Genomic DNA, 16,824 nt, shown 5'->3' with positions numbered 1-16,824 from the left:
TATACACATGACCTAACCCTGGCTTCTTCGGTGGTGTTTTGAACAGATCAATACAAACTGAGCTCATATATTTAATTCAAACAGCTGATCCGTTCGTATATCAACTGTGGGTATTCGATGACAACCAGATTGAGATGCATCTGTAATGCTCCAGTATCCTGGTAACGTTGTAGTAAATATCCAGCAAACGTGACTTGGCTTTGGAGTCGATAAAATTCATTACAGGCCACTTCATGGTATCTTCTTATTGAATTTTCTAATCGTAGGAGGCAAAAACTTTTGTGATACTCTGTACATATATTAAAAATAACCAGAAATATAATGTATTAACATTGCTAGTATAATAATACATTTGTATATATTTATGAAGACTTTTTAATCATATTAAGACTACAGAAAGGTTTTAAACTCACTTTCGTTGTCTTCATATATAACTGTGAAAGACTTCCAGCTGTTTCTGATAACGAGATCGCGATAGGCTTGGCTGAGAGAGGTGAGATGAGGATAGAGGTTAATTGAGTGAGGATTCGCATAGAGACGAGAATCCCATCGAGTTTCTATATGAGGAATTTGAAAATGAGCGCACGCTGACTCAATGAGGCCACTAGTGGACGGAGAGGTGGGGCCAAACACTGCTGCAATTCCTTTCTGAAGGAGGTCACAGACTATGAAAATAAATGGAAAAAAAGAAAGATATAAATTTAGGGAATAAAAATAGTGACTGATTTGTTTACTTTATTTTCTAAAATTCATTTATTATTGATCTCAACGACTTCGTGTGGTACATCTAAAAAAGAGAGGACTCCAAGAAGGAATGTTAGATGAATTTCGTACAGACCTAAATAAATATTCGTTAAAATATTCAAAAGCAGTGGGTGACAAGTAAAATACCCCTTACGCAAAAAACAAGGCCGTTCCTGGTGGAAAACTTTTGTACCAAATCACATCTACGAATCTTCAAGCGCTTCTTGAAGCAGTTATGACATGCCGCAGAGAACCACCGGATATATGAAAATCCCCCCAAGAAATCGGTAGAATGGTATATTCTCCAGGCTAGACTTTTTTTTGAAAGGAGGATCTCTACTGGCCAATACCATTTCGCATAGTTTCCGAAATAAAATCTCTCTTTTATTCTTTATAAATATTTATTTTGTGGTGAGTTGACTTTTCGTGGATCGTAGAATACACACTGACTGATAAAATGTCTCAAAAGAAACGTCGGGTTTCTTTAGAGAAATATTAATAGCCACTGGGAGCTCACGACAGTAATCCGAATGCTTAAAGTTTTCTATAAATATTAATAGCAGCTTGGGATGTACATTTATACATCCGGAACACCTTCTCATGGCTGTTGCACCATCAAGTACACTTACAGTGGAGAATTACCATTGATCGAATGATATTTGCTGCGGTTAATATGAATTTATTACGAGAACTGCAGACACAAGAAATTCATTTTGTCAGTGCCAGCTCGCTGAACAAAATTATGAATATCTAACGAAGTTTAGAATTCAAAATTTAGAACTGTAATTCATTGTACTTCTAAGGATGATCGTAAAATTCACACTGAGATCCCGGAGGATGGTGACATATTTAAGTCTTCCCCCAAAAGAAAAAAAAGAGACAAGGACAAATAGGATATTGTTTTTAAATAAATAAATATATTTGTATTGTGCGCGAATATATTTTCCAGATATTCAGCAGTACATATCCTGGATATCAAAGGCCAGAAAGGTTTATAATATACCCATCGTAATAATATACAGGAAAAATGAACAATCAATTGCAAATGGATCCATATTAAGACATCAATATTACAGTTAGATAGTGAATAGCAATAATATGTAAAGAAAATGGCAGTTATTCCAACAAGGAATTTGTGGAGGATTTCAGTTTTGCAACTTTTTATCATTCACAAAGAGGATTTCACAAAGGATCTGGATCTGATATTCTGACGATCTGGATCTGATATTAAGAAGGGGAATATACCAGCCGATTCTGCTCCAAATATAAATGAATTGCAGTTCTAAATTTTGAATCCTAAACTTCGTTAGATATTCATATTTAAAATAAATAGAAGAGTGTGGGCCAATATTGGTTATCTGAACTTTATTGCTACAGGAATATACACTACCCTACCATTAATATCCGGACACCTGCCTTTAGACAAAAAAGAGCTTTTATTGTGTCATTTAATATTTTGTGCTGAAACTTTTGTTTTTATGACGGCCTTCAATCTTCCTGGCATACTCTCAACCAGCTTTTTATAAATGCCAGGTGATATGTTCCTCCACTCGGCCTTTAACGCAGCCACAAGTTCGGCCTTGTTCTTTAGGCGATATCGACGTGCACGTACCCGACGATTCACTACATCCCAAAGATGCTCGATAGGGTTCAGATCAGCACTTTCGGCTGGCCAATCCAACTTTTCCACACCCATATCCTCAAACCACTCTGTTCGACCCGAGCAGTATGGCATGGTGCGTTGTCTTGCTGATACAGATATAGGCCTTCCTCGAAGTATTGCCATAATGTTTGAAGTGCATAATTATCCAGATTGTCCAGGTATTACACAGCATTCGTGAGTTTATGAACGTCTGAACAGGAAACAAGCTGAACTCCAAGAAGGGGAGAGGGGAGCATTAATGAGGAGAAAAGTAAGATCGGACAGGTTTCTCCTTGTGAAATGCTAGTTGAAAAACTTGCTATACATGTCGGGCTCAATGGAAAGGAACAACGACTTGTCAATAAGGAAGGGCTCTAATAAAGTGGTGGAAGTTTCCTGAAATCACATGGAATTGAGATGGAAAATGAGTCTGTAAATAGTAACCAAATCAAAGGCAGCAGCACAGGTAATGTCAAGTTGTGCCATTTCATTAACAGCCCTAGCGACAAGAAAGGAAGGAAAGGGAAAGGAAGTGAATCTCCCTAGTAACCTGTGAAATTCCCTTTGCTTGCCTTGTCCGCCTCAACTACTTGCGAAGACTGAACTACCCACTGTCAGCCTCAACTACCCGAAAAGGTAATTTGTTCCAGTAATCAATAAACAATTCTCTGGCTTAAAGAAAAAACTTCCTATCTAGCCCTCTTCTTCTGTAATTTAAATTTATGGCCCCCAGTTCTGGAATTATTTATAACAGTGAAAATTCCGCATTCATTCATTTTACTAACCCCTCTCACAGCGTTATAAAGCTCAATCAGTTCCCATCTGAGCTGCCCGGTTGCCAAGCTCTGTGGCCCACAAAATTGAAATCACCTGATACGGTCGCACTTTGGCCGATCTCACCATGCCAATTATCCGTCTTTCGATCCTTTCAAGAAGCTCAATGTCTTTAATTAGATGAGGTCTTCATACTTAGACACAGATTATTCTAAATTCGCCAAATCCGATCTTACAGTGAGATTATGACTTCCCTCTTTCTCTACAAGATATTGTTTCAAAAATCATCGATAGGACTCCATGAACTTTCCTGACAACCTGTTTACACTGCTCAAAAAACTATCCGTCCGTATCGTAACTCCCAGATATATTATTTCCTCCACTATTTTGTATTTCAACCCCAGTAAGTATAAGTTATTTTGGGATTGCTTATTGCGGAAGTGTAAGACTTTGTATTTTGCTGCATCACAATATTGCTGTCACTTCTCTGACCATATCTGAAGACTGTTCAAGTCATCTTGAAGGAGCGCTACTTGACACTGATCATTAGCCACTCTCCTAATCTTTAAGCCATCTGCAAATTTTGACTTCACGCTGTTTATCCCTTCGTTGACGTTGTTTATGAAAATGAGAAACAACAGTGGTCCAACAAATTATCCCTGAGAGACCCCGCTCTTGATGTTACACCAATCTGAAGAATATCAGGTAATTAAAATCGCCTTCAAGCTGCAGCCATCCTGCAATCTTTCTTCGAATCTTTTCAGTAATCCTAAGACGTTCCAGCTTATACAGTAACTCATCTCCAGCGCGTGCGCGTATAGTGTGTGGCAGCATGCGAATCAGCTCCGATTAAAGTTACTAATTTGTGCGGTTATACTGTTTTGATTTTCGAGAAAGATGTTCTAAAGAATTCCTCTGGTGATGATCTGTCCGGTAATGATGCCAAATCGCTTACATCTTCCTCAGGTAATGTTTTTTTAATATATTATTTCTTGACTGATTGTATCAATACGATACAGTACTTCCATTGTCCAACTGTAGAACAAAAGCAGTTGGCTATTGACAACCAGTGTTCGACGACTGTGAGTGCTCCCACCTCTTGGTATCTAGGTCATTGCCTCCGGCTGTTTTAAAGACTTCGCCTGAAATAAACTAGGGAGTTGTGCTACCACAAACACCGCCTAATCCCTTTAGAGCAATTGTCAAAAGTGTTCTGCTTCGCCTTCGTTTTTCCGCCCTGGTAGGGTAACTACTAAAATCATTACTGTCGCTTTCCGTCATACTGCAATGCCGTCCAGGAACACCAAAAATCAACTAAAGACGACTACTGTCGTTTGCAGCCGCTGCAACAAAGAAGTCAGTGAAGTGGTCTCGTGTAAATTATGTTTCGCCCTGCTTTGCGAATCATGTTCGGGCCTAAAATCCCTACATAAATTAAATGCCCCGCGTCGCAAGAATTTCACGTGCGTTCCTTGCAAGAACAACCAGCCGAAAAAATTTAGGTCCTGCGAGCAGTTTACCAGTTGCACAGATAATCAAGTTGGTGAAGCGATCGCAGTTCCATTAGCAGATGATAATGATACATCACCCACTTCCAGCACCTCAGCTGCTGATACATTTCATCCAACGAACTGCTTCCCAGATATAAGGGCCGGATCCGTGGAACGGCTTATTTCCCATTGTGATATCACTAACGCCGCAACCTGTTCGGTTGACCCTGATGATGAAGACTCTAGCTTCTCTAACTTAACAGACGCAAAGGATAAGTCCCACCATCGCAGTGTCGCCACTGTAGCAACTCAAACAGAAGACTTCGCCAATATCCCGCATGCACAGCCAACAATGCATGCAGATCCCCAAAGAAGGAACTCCCCACCCTCTATCATGTTTACTAATGTGTCTACACAAACTGACTTTTCGCTTGCTGAATCTTTGTTTCCTAGCCACTCCACGTGCCTCTTCAAGAACCGTAAATCACTTGAAATTATTATAACATCAATACTTGAAGATATCAAACACCGTATGCTCTGCACTACTAATAACTACGTATCCGCCATAGCTGATAACTTTTCTCAAGATCCAAGTTTGTGTACATGTAATGATGGTGGTCCAGCTATTAAATGCGCTACAACTCAGACCTGCGCTACTAATCAGGATCACAATAACTTATCCTACAGCACTAATGCACTGAATTCTGGCCAAACACTAAATTGCCCCGAGATCCAGATAGCCAAAGAACTTCCTTGCCAGGAAAACCAGACCAGAAACCCTGCCAATCCTACGGAAGAATCAGCTAATCCAGATAAACCACTTAGTGTCCCACTCCACAAATCACAGAAGCCATCTACTACATTGCAATGGAAACCCAATCCTGAAACTATCGTCGAGCCTTACTCGTACTCAAGCCGAGTGTATCAACCTACAATGCCGAAGAAACCTGAAATCCACAATTGCGGCCCCCCACTGCAAACATTACAACCATCCCGGGCGGAAGTTGTAGCTGCACCTCCTCCTACACTTGTGGCCCAGAGTTACTGCAGTAAGCCTCGCCATCCTGAAGAAGGTAAAACGGGAACCCCAAATGTACTAAAGAGAAGGCGATCGTTTAAAATGGGCACCTCGGCCACCTCCAGGCTGCAGGCGATGAATCCACCAACTGTCCGTCTTCGACGAAGTCTATTCGTTTCCCGACTGGCCCCAAATACAACTCCAGATGATATCGCGTCATACATAATGCATGAGCTGCACTTTACTGTGTCCGTCACACTTCTTAAGAAAACACCCCTGCATACATCGTTCAAAGTTGAGTGCGATGCACAGAATTTCAGCTCCATATCAGCGACTGCTCTCTGGCCGTCTGGATCACTACTCAGGCCATACTATGAACCTAAATCCAATATCACCCCACTCCTAGCCATGGCTAATGCGCTATCCCACCAAGACTGCTCCCAAGCGTGACGGTTTGATAGGCATTCCTATTCTCAGAAGCCCCAAAACCAGGAATCAGGGTCACACGATGATGAGCCCTATACATACCCCGATGACAAAACCTCTCATCAATCTCTGCAATACCACAGCTACAATGAAATCCACCCTCAGCTCATACCAACTATTGTAACTAACCGTGCTAAAAAGCCAACAAAGAAAATAAATAATGTCCTCGAATCAGCACTCGTGAAGGTCTCGTGTCACCTTACACTCAAGATTTTTTATCAAAATGTTCGTAGTATTCGGAATAAGCTCGAGACACTTGAGCAGATGCTTCTGTCCCAAATGGCTGACGTCATCTGCATGTCTGAAACCTGGCTGGAACCACAACAAGAATCAATTGCCTCCGCCCAAGCTGCTGGTTACAAATCTTTCTTCACCTCCCGCTCTCATACCTGTGGTGGGGGCGTTGCTGTTTTCATAAATGCCAGTAAACTTGAGTTCGTACATGTAGTCTCCAGCAAATCCAATCTATTCGAAGCATTGATAGTAACGGTCAAGATCAACTCTTGCTTATTAGATCTCGGTGCAATATATACACCCCCAACCCCCGATGCTCAGACAATCAATGATATTGCATCCTGGCTAATAAATACGCTTCACACATCTGCTATCCACCTCATCTGTGGGGATTTTAACTTACCACCAAATCTCCAACATCTTCATGAGTCACTTATGGCTAAGATTGCACCTAGTGGCCTCAGGATCATAAACGAAGGCCCAACTAGAGGTCTTCATCGCCTGGATCTCATATTATCGTCTGGTTCCTGTAGCGTCGACATTAAACCCGAAACTCACTTTGAATCCGATCATGAACCCATCGTAGTCCTATTGCAGCTCCCAACGCCCAACTTTAATGTCTCCCACTACGTCAAAAGGAAGATCATCATCTCTCCCACCTTCCTACAACCGAACAGATGCCTTTATGCAACAAGATTAATTCCCTGGGAAGTTCTCGAATCAGGAGATCCGGAACTGGCTCTAGACATATTAACTAGATGGTTGCACACTGTTACTATGTTCTCAGCAGCTAAACAGGTCAGTATCTCCGCTAGAACTAATGCTTGGTGGTCTTCGGAGCTAAATCACAGTTTCAAGTGCAAACAGTCCCTCCATAAACAATGGAAACAGTCTGGTACAGCATATGACCGAACTCAGTACTCCAAAGCTAGAGCACTGTTTAATAGACTGAAATCGCAAGCCATTAAAGAATACACTGACAAGACCTTATCCAAAGGCAAAGTGCCATATACCCATAACTCTGAACCAGATTCCAATTTCAATCCAGTTGAATGGATCAACTATGTAGCCAGATTCCAAGACAACATCACACAACCATATGATTACCAACCAGACCCCATTTCAAGTCCAGATGATGAGCTGTTTTCTATTCAAATCGATCGACAGCAGCTTCGTCAAGCCATCAACTCGCTGCGTCCGTCATGCACCGCTGGCATCGATAATGTCCCACATTTCATCGTAAAGTGCCTCAGTCCATATATCCTTGATCCTCTGCTCTACTTGTTCAACTCCATCCTCTCCCATAGAGTGTTTCCGGCATCCTGGAGCAAATACAGTCTTGCCCCACTACCTAAAGTTCAACTACCAAGCCAGCCGAAGCACTATAGACCGATCTCCACTGCATCCACGCTCCTAAAGCTACTGGAAAAAGTTCTTCTTCCGCATATAACACGCCATCTTCTTCCACAATCATCAAAACAACTCCATTATGTTCTCCCTAATAGATCAACTGTCTCCAACCTTCTGGCAGTCCAAACGGAAATTTTAAATGCATTTGAGGCCAAATCAGAAATGGCGGTTGTTTATGCCGATATTGAAGCTGCTTTTGATAGCCTCAACATCTCAGCCCTTCTGAATCTCCTAACCAATTTCTTTCGGATCAAAGGTGATGTTTTCGCTTTTCTGCACTCGCTCCTCCGGAACAGAACAGTGTACTTCACTCATCGTAACCTCTGCTATACCCGATCCATCAATGCTGGTGTGCCGCAAGGTGGCGTTTTATCGGGGTTACTTTTTACAGCCCTCCTTATTCCGTTTGTGTGTAACAGAGATGATGTCATTACCTACGCCGACGATATAAAGTTCCTAACGGAAATACCACCATCAGCCGACAGGGGAGTGATCACATCGGAAATCTGTAATAAGATCACAGCTTTCTCTAGCCATCTCAACCATTTCGGTCTCAAACTGAACCCCCAAAAATCCGTTATTATGGTTTTTTCTCTGAAGAAGTGTCCCACATTCATACAACCCTCACTGGAGGGCGCAATTATTCCAAGTGTTACTAAACACAAAGATCTCGGTGTAACCTTCGACCCAAACCTTAGGTTCAACTGTCACATCGAATGTGTTCTACGCAAGATCAACCGAATGCGCTGGATTGCCCGTCAACATCTTCTTCATAACACAGACGCAAGAACCACAATCAGATATCTGGAAACCATTGTGTATCCTACCTTTCTGTATGCCTCTGAAATATGGGCATCCGCAGTACCTTCTCTCATGAAGCCCATCTTCGCCAGTGAATACTGGATATTGAAGTGGGCAACCCACAAACATCGACTCCCCCCTCAGCAGAGGACCACCAGCATGGCCGACCAACTCCAAATCCCACGGCTGCCTCAAATAATCAGCATGAGGAGAACTGTGACCACAGTCAAAATGCTGGTTGGCAAAATCAACTCCCCTGACTTCTGGGATATATGCCAGTGGCATGTTCCACTTCCGTCCTTACGAGCCACCCCTCTTCTTCAGCTACAACGGAACAGGCTGAAGATCAGTGACAGATTCCTACCTGGACAAGTACTTCCTACAGTACAAGCCCTGCTAATGATCGGAGTTGACCTGCAGAAATTCGCTTCTGATCGCAATTACAGGCGCTCGTTGGCCGAACTTGTTCCCCTTTTGTTTGGCCCCTGATGTCGACTCATACTGATATCTCCATCTTCTATCTCCTATGAGGTGCATAACGGCACGTCGCAGGAAAATCGACGAACTGTCTTCACAAGAAAATGCAATACCGAACAATAATGTGGCACTGTGAAATTTTCTGACTTGTGTGAATATGCTTAAATATGTGCTTTGTACATATGAACGTGTACATACCTTGGTGTACTGTCTGCCTCACAACTATGTACATACTCATATCTATTGAATGGCTAATGCTACGTTTTTAATTGTTATGTAATATTTTATACTGCACAAATTTTTATACTGTACATATTTTTATATTTCTATATCATTGTCAAGCCCCTGGCCTCCTGGCTGTGGCGGGCACATTATTGTATCTTTACTGTACAATAAAGATTTTCTTCTTCTAACCTCTCGTGAGGGACTTCAAATGCCTTGCAAAAATCCAAATAAACTATGTCGAAATTGTTCCCTACATTCATCTCATGAGTAACTGTGTCAAAAGTTTATCAGGTTAGTTAAACATAATTTTGCCTTAATAAAACTATATTGTGTGTCTTTCAGAATGTCATTTCTATCTAAATGCCCCTGTATTGCACTCTTAATCATTGTCTCCAAGATTTTCGCTATGAATGAAATCAGACTAAGCGGTCTATGGTTACCGACTTCGCCCTTAGAACCACCATTATGAATTTGCGATACGCTGGCACCGCTCCAATCGAAAGGAATCCCTCTCCCGAGTCAAATGATGCCCTCATAATTAACTTCAGTGGTTCGATACAGTCTCTTGCCGCTTCCCTTAAAATTGCTGAGCATAAGTCGTCAACTCCAGGAGTCTTGCTTGCCTCAAAAGTTTTTCTAATAAATAGTTATCTGTAATTTCGAAATCACTTTCGAAATCCTGGAATTAATACATCAAATATAAGTAATACTTTTCCAGCTCCAGTACACAAGGGTCCAACCCAATTCGTTTTTGAAACGAATAAATGAAAAACTTCTCTCCCCATTCATTGAACTCTTGTTTAAAATGTTTCAGTCATGGCTCCTTCAACATTTTTCTTTAATTTTTATTTCAGAAGCCAATCCACCAGTTGGCTATGCCTGGTGTGGTCCAGCGTACGAATACTATTCAATACGCTTTGTCGTTTACTATAATAGCGAGGCGAGTGTTTATTATTTATTCCGATAGATTCGGAGAGAGAGAGAGAGAGAGAGAGAGAGAGAGAGAGAGAGAGAGAGAGAGAGAGAGAGAGAGAGAGAGAGAGAGAGAGAGAGGAAATTTGAAATTACCATGGTAATGACCCGTTACTTTGATATCCTACACGCTGCCATTTTCCTCGAATGCAATGTTTGCATATTTATCATCTCCTTTAACGAAATGTTCATCTGAGATCGTCTCAAGAACATTAAAGACACCCTCTTAGATGCATTACCTGCGCACGGTGGCAAGGACCCATTCTTATAACGGCTTTCTTTAAGGCTAAAGCGCACTCCGCATCTCAAACGACCATCTTTCCATTCCATCACCCAATTTTTTCCCCATCTGGGGGAAGCTATCGCATGTCCCAAACGATCACCTGAAAATATCATCTTCTACAGCCTTTTCTGGGAATATTAAGTGCGAGTATGCTAATCCACTTACCCAACCCGAAGTGGAGCACGAGATATTTGTAGTGCCAAGAGCCATTTAAGGCAGGGCCGGGGGAACGAAGATAGTTACAGTCTCCGTGTGTCAGTGTTTCAGTTACAGCCACGATAAGTCATAGCCATAATTGTTGGGCTTTGAAAATAATGGCTACCATCAGCGTGCATTGTGTGACCGGTGTAATGATAGTGTAGTCGAGATTATAAAACACGCACGCACAAAAACGATTATATCTTGCTCAAGTGGCAACAAATTCGCCTTATTGGATAATTAATAATATAAGGCATCATTATGATTACCGTTTTGTAATACTCGCCTGCTAATTACAAAGACTCTGCTCGTAATTCGCAGGAGATTATTGATTACGCTCGCGCTTCCAAATGTCTGTGGATAGTCTGTGTCTGAGATACACTAGTCGGTTGGCGTTGTTTAGATTACTGCAATTTTACTGAATTTTCATGGGCCTTTTTCAGAACGTGGCCGAGTTAGTCGGTCTCAGGCGAAGGTACTATGGTTTTTCTCCTGGAACTAGCGTTTTGTCCAACAGAACAGAAAACCGACCCCAGAACATACGCAATTTATAGACAGTATATACGCAGCAATATGACTTGAGCCGCTGATGTTCTAAAATTCTACACAAACAACTGGTTTATAGGATATTTTATTAAAATGTTCTTATTTTAAAGCTGTTTTTCATCTAAATTTAAATCCAATTATTTTTAAGATACTAAAAATAGAAACGGTTGACATTGGCGTATACACAAACCATTAGGTCTATGCCGATTCGAAATATACTGCCTCTCAAATATCAATGCAGCTTTTCTGGTACAGGAGTGAATTCTTGAAATCAATACTTTTTTGTAACTACCAAAAATAATGCATGTAAATATTTATACTTAAAATATGTTTATTTTCGATTTTCCATTTCATAATTGCTATAAACTTATAATATGGATTTCACTTATTACATGGAAAGTCTTATGGTCGGAAAACTACGGTTATTATTAATTCAATACTTTTTGTGGAATGAAAGTATTTATAATCGAATGGAGGAAAAACATTATTGAAAGTTTCCAACTGGGAAAAAAAGCATTCAGAGGAACTTCGACATTCGAAAGGATAAAAGAGAGCCACAGCCACCAAGGCCAATGAACTGTATGTTTTTTTTTAAACTCAACGAATGGAGGTTGACCACACAATGAAATATTTCCAGTAATAAAATATAATTTTTCATGAATGTTTCGCTGCTCAGCAATAAAAACGTCTTTCGAAGTGCAGTGAACGCAACAAATACAGATGGTGGGCGAGTTATTACAAAGAAAGAAATATTTCGGGCCTCTTGAGAATGCAACCACATTCAAGCATTTGCAGGATTAAGTTTTTCAGAAAATGTCTCGAAATCGGGGTCTCCTACTATATCAAGTACTCTTTAAGAAGTAAGTGCGGTGGAGCCAGAATATCTGAAAACATCTGCTAGAGTATATTCGAAACGGCCATGATTTATTGGCCGAATTTTATATGCAAAAGATAGTATGCGATGCTCTGTTAGAAACATTATAAGAAATATATTTCGGCACAAATCACTAAGCGTTAAAATCGGAAAAATTTTAAAATCTGTTGTAAGCCGTTCCATAAATATTTCCGTGGTTATTTTTCATCTGAATTAGCATCTGTGGTTCTACCCAGAACACAATTTCTTCAAGTCCAATTTCGATAAGTTTCTTTAGGCATTTGCAACTCTCAAAACATCCTCGGTACAAGAGTAACGCAAACTCCAATAAACAAAAGAAGTGGATGCTAAAAGTACACTGCTCGACAAAATTAAGAGAACACATAGAAAACGTGGTTGTTACTCGGACAACTTGCGATGAAGCGGGAGAACATTTGGTATGGTGGTGTACCATAGAATAACTAACAGGTCTGTAATTACTCGTGCCACCCTTTGATCCTCCTTTGTGAATTGGGGACACATTGGCAACTACAGTCCGCGAGGACCTCCTTGAATCTAAGGATGCTCTCATAATTATGGCTAAGGTTTGCTTACTTCCTTTGCTGCCTCCTTTAATATACCCGGATAGATCCCATCCACCCCAGTCTCCTTTCTTATGTTTAACTTCAACCATTTCTTTTTCACAATCCTCTCAATTATTACAAAATGATTTAACTCCCTGTTAGAGTTTGATAAACATCTCGCCCTCTCCCCATTGAATGAGTCATGTGTGAATGTAGATGCAAAATACTCATTTAGTTTGTCAGCTACCTGAGCAGGATCATCAACAGTCGAACCATCGTTATCAAGTGGACCAATCTTATCCATCCTCTTCTTTATAGAGCTTACAAAAGTAAAGTAGTCTTTGGTTATTTTCTCTGCATCCTATCGAAGGGAATATATGAAATATTCTCCTTTGGTGGCACTGTTCACAATAAAATATTCACGAAAAACATTTTGTTCTGTTAATTTTGACGAGCAGTGCAGATTTCAAAAAAGATTTTGATACTGTTACCACCAAAACCTGCAAATTAGAACAGTATGGTATTAGGTGGAAGTTTTTTCTATGGATAAAGGGATGATTGAGTGGGAGAACACAAAGAATAGTTATTAATGGGCATTGCTCTTCTAGGATTAATTAGTGGAGGCCCTTAGGATGCAATGGTACTGGTCTTTTCGATATTTATTAATGATACTGATGAAGACACATCAATTTTAACGTCCAAGTTTGCAGATGACACGAAAGTTGGCAGGGTGTTTAGTTACAAAAAAGTATGATGCTGCAATAAAACCTAGAACAATTAGCCATCTGGGTTAAGAACTTGCATATGAGCACCAGCACACCCAGATTAACACACCAATTAGGTTTTATAACACTGAAGGTTGTTGAGAAAGAAAACGACCTAAGGTAGTCGTACAGTTTCACATGAAGCTTTGTAAGAAGTGTAGTGAGGCTCCTGGAGTTCTGTCAATGATATGCAGGAATTTTTCCAGCAGGTATAAAGAGGTGATTGTCCGATTGTACAAGGCAATGGTTGGGCTGCATCACCATACAGGCCTTGGAAGCCTGATTTTATGAAGAATGTGGTTCACAAAAGGATACTCGTATCAAGAAAGACTTCAGTTCTGCAAATTGTAGCGTTTCGAGACCAGGCACCTACGGGGGATCTTAATCTAAATGTTTAAAGCCTTAAATGGATTGAGAAAAAAGTAAACGTGGATGCTGCTCAAACTGAGGGAGGATGCTGGATAGATGTGAGAAATTTTTCTTTCAGCAAGAGCAAGAGAATAACTGATTGTTGGAACAAACTTCCATCTGGTGTTGTGGCAGTCGGTAGTTTGAATACATTTATAGAAGAATAAGACCAAATATTAGAGGGGTGGACGCTAATCTCATTGCCCAGATCAGGTAGTAAGTGTTGCTACTACTAATAATAATAACCTATCCAGTTTGAGATCTCCATAAAAATCCTGTTGAAATAAAAAACAAAGACTCAAAGATCAATAGTTTCTCCATTTAAACCTCATAAACTGAAGGTGATAACCATGAAATATGTTTCCAAAGAAACTTAAATGGTAACTTGGTCTCGGAGCGATCTTGATGCTCCTTGCGCGTCTCAGCTCATCGGTTGCACGACTCAGTGTCACACTAATCTTTGGTGCAACGTCAGAATGCGACGGAGCATCTCGCAGCTAATTCTCCAAGAGTGTCACGATGGCGGATATAACAGGATTTGTGTGATGGGCCAGTTTTCTTTCTTTCTTCTTTCATTTAATGAAGAAAACAGACAGCAAACCCAAAATGCTACTTTTCTCGCAAGAATAAATCCCCCCGAGTGTCTGTGTGTATTTTATAGCGCGGAAAACACGGGCGATTATTTTTATTCAGGAGAGTTCCCCAATCGTTACCAGAACAATGGATTCCACTTTAGTCGTTTGAAATGGCGCATAAACAAGATGGCCCGTGGTGCCGTTTCTGTCCAGACAGCTAAAGTATCAGCGGTCATTTCTTCCAGAACGACTCGCTAATGCGCCTGCCGTGTTTCGGAACGATATATATATGCGCATGCCCCCCCCTCCTCCTCCTCCCCAGACTATTACATTTCCTCGCTTAAAGAGGTTGCAAACTCTGGGAAATTTCTCCAGACACCAAAATGCGAACATTTACTTTTGCTAAGTGGGGTGTCAGTGATTTCATTAACGATGTAGTCTGTCCCCCCAAGAGGCTTCGCATAATCAGGACACTAACTAATGTTTGTACGCGCTGGGCAATCGGGAGACGTTGCGCGAACAGAGATCAAGACGATGCATCACACTGACACCACTCCTTAATGAGATGTAGCAAATCAGGGCCGAAAACTAAACAGTCTGGAGCATTTTGTTTCTGATTTGGCGAGTATATTAGTCAACAAATGAACACCACATCTTAGTAATATGAGGGAATAATTAATATATGATGTATTAATTAGTCGAGGGTATCGTAGAAAACACTAAGGAGACGGGAATAATATATTCAGAACTGTATCCGTAGAGATGAACAGTGAATACAGTTTTATTTTCCATATTTACCGTAATTTTTAGATTATAAGATACCACGAAGGATGCACTTCCGAACCCCAGCTGGGATAGGGAGCCCAAAATTTATTTATATTACAATTTACTTATATATTTAGACACCCTAGAAGATCCAAAATACTTATGTTGACTCCACCAGAGAATCACTTCATTTAACTGTGTGTATTGAGTCCATAAATTGCGTGTGTTCTCTGGTCGGTTTCTCTGTTCTGGGGTGCGAAAACGCAGAGTTTTGGGGGCGCTCACTATCCTCGCCTGAGATAGGCTAACTCCATGGAATGAAAAAAAAAAAAAAAAAAGAAAAGAAAACAACAGCATGTGTACCCTGTACGCACGAAAGATGTTTCATTTTATGTGAAAATATCCTTAGGAAACGTGCACTTGAGATTGTATTTTCATCACTTTTCATAATTCGATACTAGACGCCGAAAGAAAATCAAAACCGTTTAAATTTTTAAAATCGAACAGCTAGAACCGAAGTTATGAACGATGTAACATTTCATGCTCACGCCAGTTACTTACTCTACCGAATCAGCCTTAGTGACTGACGTCATTTCCGTATCGCGTTTTCGTTACCAATCGGTTTTACTTCAGTCTCAAAAAATTTAGTAGGTGTTTCCAAAGATGTTTTCACATCAAAAAGTCCATTACACAAAGCAACGACTTTTATACGCGAACAGAAAACATTTCGTTTCTGCGCATCCGCCACATTGCTTATTCATTCCAACTGATCGGTGCATAGTAGCAAACATAATCCAGTGATATGCATAAAAATAATAATAATTGCTGAATTTCTATTGATGATCCTATTTTAATGAAATTTTGGTAAGCTTGACAAATCGTTCCAAAAGAGTGAATTATAAAATTTCATGAAAATCCATGTAGGAGTCGAGTATTACATGTTGACGGACGGACAAAGAAATAATAGCTGCCAGATTTCTATTTATCCGATTTTAACGAAATTTGGGGAGGCTCGACAAATCGATCTATAAGACAGAAATATAAAATTTCCCGAGAAATCTATGGAGTAATTACTTGTTGACGGACGGACAGAGAAATAATAATTACCGGATTTCATTTAAAATCTAATATCGTCATGGATATACTGAAAGAACAGGGATTAACATGATGAACATCACAAGAATTCACTCAAACGTTATACAATGAATATAAAATAAATTATCAAACACATGCTTAAAGTTTCTGTATCTGACGATGCTAAATAGGCAAAGTCTCGAAACGTAAGCTATATAATAAAACTGTATTTTAGGTGGAGGATAGCCAATGTCAACTTTTCTGGCAACACAAAGAAGTTCAAGAAATCATCTTGAATACCAATCCTGTTTTCAGAAGGCAATACGCGTTGCATCAATCCGACTTACAGAACTAATGCACTAGCCACTGTCTCTGACAAGATATTCCACTTTCTCCTCCTAATCTGTATTTTTTCTGACTGTATTGAACTTCATTTAGATGTTTTCATCTCCTTCTCTTGTTTCATCAAAGAGGTCGCTGATAAACATACATAATTTTTAG

General features: G+C 40.3%; 1 protein-coding gene across 2 annotated transcripts in view; it reads right to left on the bottom strand.

Moving 5' to 3' along the window:
* LOC150081209 (glutamate receptor ionotropic, kainate 2-like) overlaps positions 1-16,824 on the bottom strand; it is a 94,249-nt gene that overhangs the window by 15,866 nt on the left and 61,559 nt on the right. For both annotated transcript variants that reach the window (XM_090379380.1, XM_090379381.1), the window contains exon 3: positions 414-665. In XM_090379380.1, coding sequence (XP_090235506.1) covers positions 414-665 — 252 coding nt within the window. The remainder of the gene's footprint in view (positions 1-413; positions 666-16,824) is intronic.

This window comes from Mastigoproctus giganteus, chromosome 8, assembly GCF_048544385.1.
Source record: "Mastigoproctus giganteus isolate SK-2022 chromosome 8, ASM4854438v1, whole genome shotgun sequence".
Taxonomy (NCBI): Eukaryota; Metazoa; Arthropoda; class Arachnida; order Uropygi; family Thelyphonidae; genus Mastigoproctus; species Mastigoproctus giganteus.
Note: the sequence above shows the minus strand (reverse complement) of the source record. Positions and strands in the feature narration are given on the sequence as shown.